General features: G+C 38.8%; 1 protein-coding gene across 1 annotated transcript in view; it reads left to right on the top strand.

Moving 5' to 3' along the window:
- The window catches only part of GUCY2F (guanylate cyclase 2F, retinal), a 170,580-nt gene that overhangs the window by 98,980 nt on the left and 66,320 nt on the right, over nucleotides 1-5,280 (top strand). Inside the window, exon 8 of the mRNA XM_007952598.1 lies at nucleotides 3,844-4,020. Coding sequence (XP_007950789.1) covers nucleotides 3,844-4,020 — 177 coding nt within the window. The remainder of the gene's footprint in view (nucleotides 1-3,843; nucleotides 4,021-5,280) is intronic.

Below are 5,280 nucleotides of genomic sequence, written 5' to 3'. Positions count from 1 at the left end.
CTCACTTCCAAGGAGCATTCCGGCTGCACTTCCTCCAGGACAGATTTGTTAGTTCTTTTAGCAGTCAACAGTACTTTCAGCATTCTTTGTCAACACCACAACTCAAAAGCATTGACTCTTCTTCAGTCTTACTTATTCATTGTTCAGCTCTCACATGCATATGAGGTGATTGAAAATAGCATGGCTCGTGTCAGGTGCACTTTAGTCTTCAAGGAGATGCCTTTGCTCTTCAGCAAAGACTTGAAAGAGGTCTTTTGCAGCAGATTTGCCCAATGCAATACGTCTTCTGATATCTTGACTGCTGCTTCCATTGGTGTTGATTGTAGAATCAGGTAATATGAAGTCTTTGTCAACTTCAATCTTTTTCCATTTATTGTGATGTTGTGTATTCGTCTCGTTGTGAGGATTTTTCTTTTCTTAAATTGAGGTGTAATCCATACTGCAGACTGTAGTCTTCAGTCTTCATCAGTAAGTGCTTCAAGTCATCCTCACTTTCAGCAAAGTTGTGTCATCAGCATATTGCAGGTTGTTAATGAGACTTCCTCCAATCCTGATGCCATGTTCTTCTTCATATAGTCCAGCTTCTTGGATTATTTGCTCAGCATTCAGATTGAATGAGTATGGTGAAAGGATACATCCCTGATGCACTCCTTTCTTGATTTTAAAGGCAGTGCCCCCTTGTTCTATTCAAATGACAGCCTCCTTGGCTATGTACAGGTTCCTCATGAGTACAGTTAGGTGTTCTGGAATTCCAATTTTTCTCAATGTTAATCCATAATATGTTATGTTCCACACAACTGAATACTTTTGCATAGTCAATAAAATACAAGTAAACATCTTTCTGGTATTCTTTGCTTTGAGCCAAGATCCATCTGACATTGGCAATGATATCCCTCATTGCACATCCTTTTCTGAATTCAGCTTGCATATCTGGAAGTTCTCTGCCAATATACTGCTGCAACCATTTTCAAATTATCATTAGTAAGATTTTACTTGCATGTGATATTAATGATATGTTTGATAATTTCCACATTCTGTGGGATCACATGCATGTGAAAAAAAATGGCTTGGGTTAGGCAGACCTTAGTCTTCAAAGTGACATCTTTGCTTCTTTATACGTTAAAGAGGTCTTTTGCAGCTGATTTTCACAGTGCAATATGGCACTGATTTCTGATTTCTTGACTGCTGCTCCCATGGGTGTTGATTGTGGATCCAAGTAAAATGAAATTCCTGACAACTTCTATCTTTTCTTCATTTATTGTGATGTTGTGTATTGGTCCAGTTGTGAGGATTTTTGTTTTCTTTCTGTTGAGGTGTAATCCATACTGAAGGTTGTATGTACTCTTTGATCTTCATCAGTAAGTACTTCAAGTCATCTTCATTTTCAGCAGGCAAAGTTGTGCTATCTGCATATCGCAGGTTGTTAACAAATCTTCCTCCAATCCTGATGCTGCATTCTTCTTTATATAGTCCAGCTTCTTGGATTATTTGCTCAGAATATATATTGAATAAGTATGGTGAAAGGATATAGCACTGACATAAACCCTTCCTGATTTTAAACCCCCTTGTTCTGTTGGAATAACAGCTTCTTATCTATGTATAGGTTCCTCATGAGCATAATTAAGTGTTCTGGAATTTCCATTTTTTGCAATTTTATCCCTAATTTGTTATGATCCACAGTCAAATGCCTTTCCATAGTCAATAAAACACAGGTAAACATCTTTCTGATATTCTTTGCTTTCAGCTAAGATCCATCTGACATCAGGAATGACATCTCTCATTCTATATCCTCTTCTGAATCCAGCTTGAATTTCTGAAGTTTACTGTCAATATACTGCTTCAACCATTTTGAATTATCTTCAGCAAAATTTTACTTGCGTGTGATATTAATGATGTTGTTTGAAAATTTCTGCATTCTGTTGTATCACCTTTCTTTGGAATGGGCACAAATATGGATGAGTAAGCACCTTCAGTGCTGCATCCATTTGTTGAAACATCTCAATGGGTATTCAATCAATTACAGGAGCCTTGTTTTTTCTCCAATTCCTTCAGTGTAGCTTGGATTTCTTCTTTCAGTGCCATTGGTTCTTGATCATATGCCACCTCCTGAAATAGTTGAACATCTCTCAGTTCTTTTTGGTACAGTCACTTTGTGTATTCCTTCCATCCTCTTTTGATGCTTCCTGCATCATCAATATTTTGCCCATAGAATCCTTCAATATTGCAACTGGAGACTTGAATTTTTTCTTCAGTTCTTTCAACTTGAGAAATGCCAGTTGTATTCTTCCCTTTTGGTTTTCTAACTCCAGGTCTTTGCAAATTTCATAATACTTTGTTTTATCTTCTTGAGCTTCTCTTTAAAATCTTCTGTTCAACTCCTTTATCTCATTTCTTTCATTTGCTTTTGCTACTCTCTATTCAAGAGCAAGTTTCAGATCCTGGATAGAGTCAGAGAACAATGTGGAACAAAACTCAAAACATTAAAAAAGACCAGGTTTGCTGGTCTGATAGAGCTGGGTGAGACCCTTGACACTATGGCCCTTAGCTACTCTTCAGGTCTGGAATTGAACTCATTTTTGTGGCTTCTAGCCAAATAATATACAGGCATATGGGATGGACATTTATATCAGGCATATACACTACTTGGAGCGATCAATCATGGAAGAACAGAAGGACAGTATTTGCACAGGGAGATAGCTGGGGGGACAGGAGTGTATGGGAGGGAAGGACACAGGGAAGAGGTAACTATAGGGAGGAAATGGGAAGAGAGCTGTTACATTGTGGGGAATTGCAGTCAATGTCATGAGACAAAATGTGTATGAACTGCTATATGGAAAATGTATTTGCTCTGTAAACTTTCACCCAAATCACAATAAAAAAATAATAAAAAACAAGTTTCATAGTCTTTTCTGACATCCATTTTGGTCTTTTTTTCCTTTCCTGTCTTTTTAATGATCTTTGGCTTCCTTTATGTATAACATACTTGATGTCATCCCACAACTCATCTGGTTTTTGGAGACTGGTGTTCAGTGCATCAAATCTATTCTTCAGATGGTCTCTAAATCCAGGTGAGATGTAGTCATGGTCATATTTTGGCTTTTTGTGGACTTGTTTTAATTTTCTTCAGCTTCAACCTGAATGTGCATATGAGTAATGACTGTCATGCAGTCAGCTCCTGGCCATGTTTTGACTTTGATACTGAGTTTCTCCATTGCCTCTTTCCACAGATGTAGTCAATTTGATTTCTGTGCATTCTATCTGGCATGAAGTCCATGTGGGCTCAGCTAGGTTCTCTGCTTTGGATCTCACATGGCTGAAATAAAAGTAGCAACTAGGCTGGGCTCTTATCTGTAGACTTTGGGAGAAAATCCATTTCCAGGCTCATTTAGGTGTTGGCAGAACTCAGTTATGATTGATTGTAGGAGTTATAGGACTGAGGACCTCATTTCCTTTCTGGCTATCAGCTAAAAGACATTCCCAGATTCTTGAGGCAACCACATTCCTTGGCTTGTGGATTTGTTCCTCCTTCAAAGCCAGCAGTGGCATGTTGAGTCCTTCTCAAACTTAGAATCTTTACAACTTCCTCATTTGTCCTCCTTGTCTGCTTTTAAGGGCTCATGTGATTAGATTAGGCCCACTTGGATAGTCTCCCTTTTTCCATATAACATAACACAATCACAAGAGTAACACCAGGGGTAAAAGGAAATAGGGGCTAACATTCTGCCTACCACCGCCACCAATCATGGGATGGGTAAAGAGAAGGATATGGGTCCTAAATTATGGTCCCCAGTGAGATCTCTCTATTGAACAGCTATGACTCTTCCCTTTCCCTTTCATTTCCAGATAAAGGACCTGCGTCATGAGAATATCAATCCTTTCTTGGGCTTCTTCTATGATTCGGGGATGTTTGCCATTGTCACAGAATTCTGTTCCCGAAGGAGCCTAGAAGACATACTGATGAATCAGGATGTGAAGCTGGACTGGATGTTTAAATCATCACTCCTGCTGGATCTCATCAAGGTTAATGGGAAGACTGAGGAAATCTTGAATTTTTCTATAGATCAGAACTTTAATGTTTGGGGACATTTTCTTTTTCTCAACTCAATGTGATCATTTTAGTAAGATCCTTCCCCACTCATGGTCTGTCGCCACTGCTCTTCTCATAATCTATTTGTCTATATCTGTTATAAGATATTGATACAGAAAGGGTTTGCCCCCAACTCCCATTTGAGGGCGAGATTTGTCTTTACTTGCTCTTATCATTGAACATTCTTCTGTTTTAAGGAAACCTTCCTTTCATCCCATCTCTTTGCTTTCAGGATGTGGAAAAGTACTCATTCCTAGATTCCTTGGCACTGCTTAGGCCTACTTCCTTGCTTTCATCTCCCAAAATATGATTAAGTCTAGAACTAGGTGATGGGGTGATAGATGTGGATGAGGAAATCAGCATCACCAGAAAGTCAAAAGACCGATGGTTCTATCAGTCAGCACCTCCAATCTCTGAGCCAAAGATTATTGTCAGCCAAAGTGGTTCATGGATAAGTCCATGGATGGGCTGGTGGGGAACCCATGAATACATTGGAAGGATATGCAAATTGTGTGTATGTGCATTTTTATAGGGGATTCTGGATAATCAATGACTTATTGGGCTTTAACATATTTATCACATTCTTTTCCTTTGTATGGGGGCATAATCATTTTCAAGTGGGATTTATAGATGTTATCTCATTTCAGTTCTTGGTAGGAGGAGAGGTGTTATTAGCTTTTTTTTTTTTTAACAGAGGCTCAGGGATATTAAATAAAGTATATTTTGTTACATAAAGTCTGGGGCACATAGTAGGTGTTTGACATATCTTTATCGACTACTAAGTGGCAGAGCTGATTATAGAGTCCAAATCTCCTGATTTCCATCCTAATACTTTTTTAACTTACCATGTAAGGGAAGTCCTGTCAGCTAAGGGAGAAACCTCTAAATGACAGTCCTCTCAAATCTATGATGAATGAAACCCAAGCATTAGAAAACTTAGGGGAAATCTTACCCACTGTAGACCCTGCTTGGAGGTGTTGGAGACTGCAGATTCTCTGAGGGTACAAGATGTAAAGCATACAAATAGAGCCAGATATTTAAAAGAACTCTTGGTATAAACAGTTCCTTGATGCCTGCACTAGAATATGGATGTATTCATATGCAGGATTATAAAACCCATGTGAGAGAGAGACCTGGTAGATCACATTTGAATGCCATATGAAGGCTGCCAAGCAAGCAGCAGAGATCAGTAG

The sequence above is a fragment of the Orycteropus afer genome, unplaced genomic scaffold, assembly GCF_000298275.1.
Source record: "Orycteropus afer afer isolate SDZICR_OR568_19922 unplaced genomic scaffold, OryAfe1.0 scaffold00352, whole genome shotgun sequence".
In the NCBI taxonomy this organism is placed as follows: domain Eukaryota; kingdom Metazoa; phylum Chordata; class Mammalia; order Tubulidentata; family Orycteropodidae; genus Orycteropus; species Orycteropus afer.
This window is presented reverse-complemented; position numbering and strand designations above follow the sequence as displayed.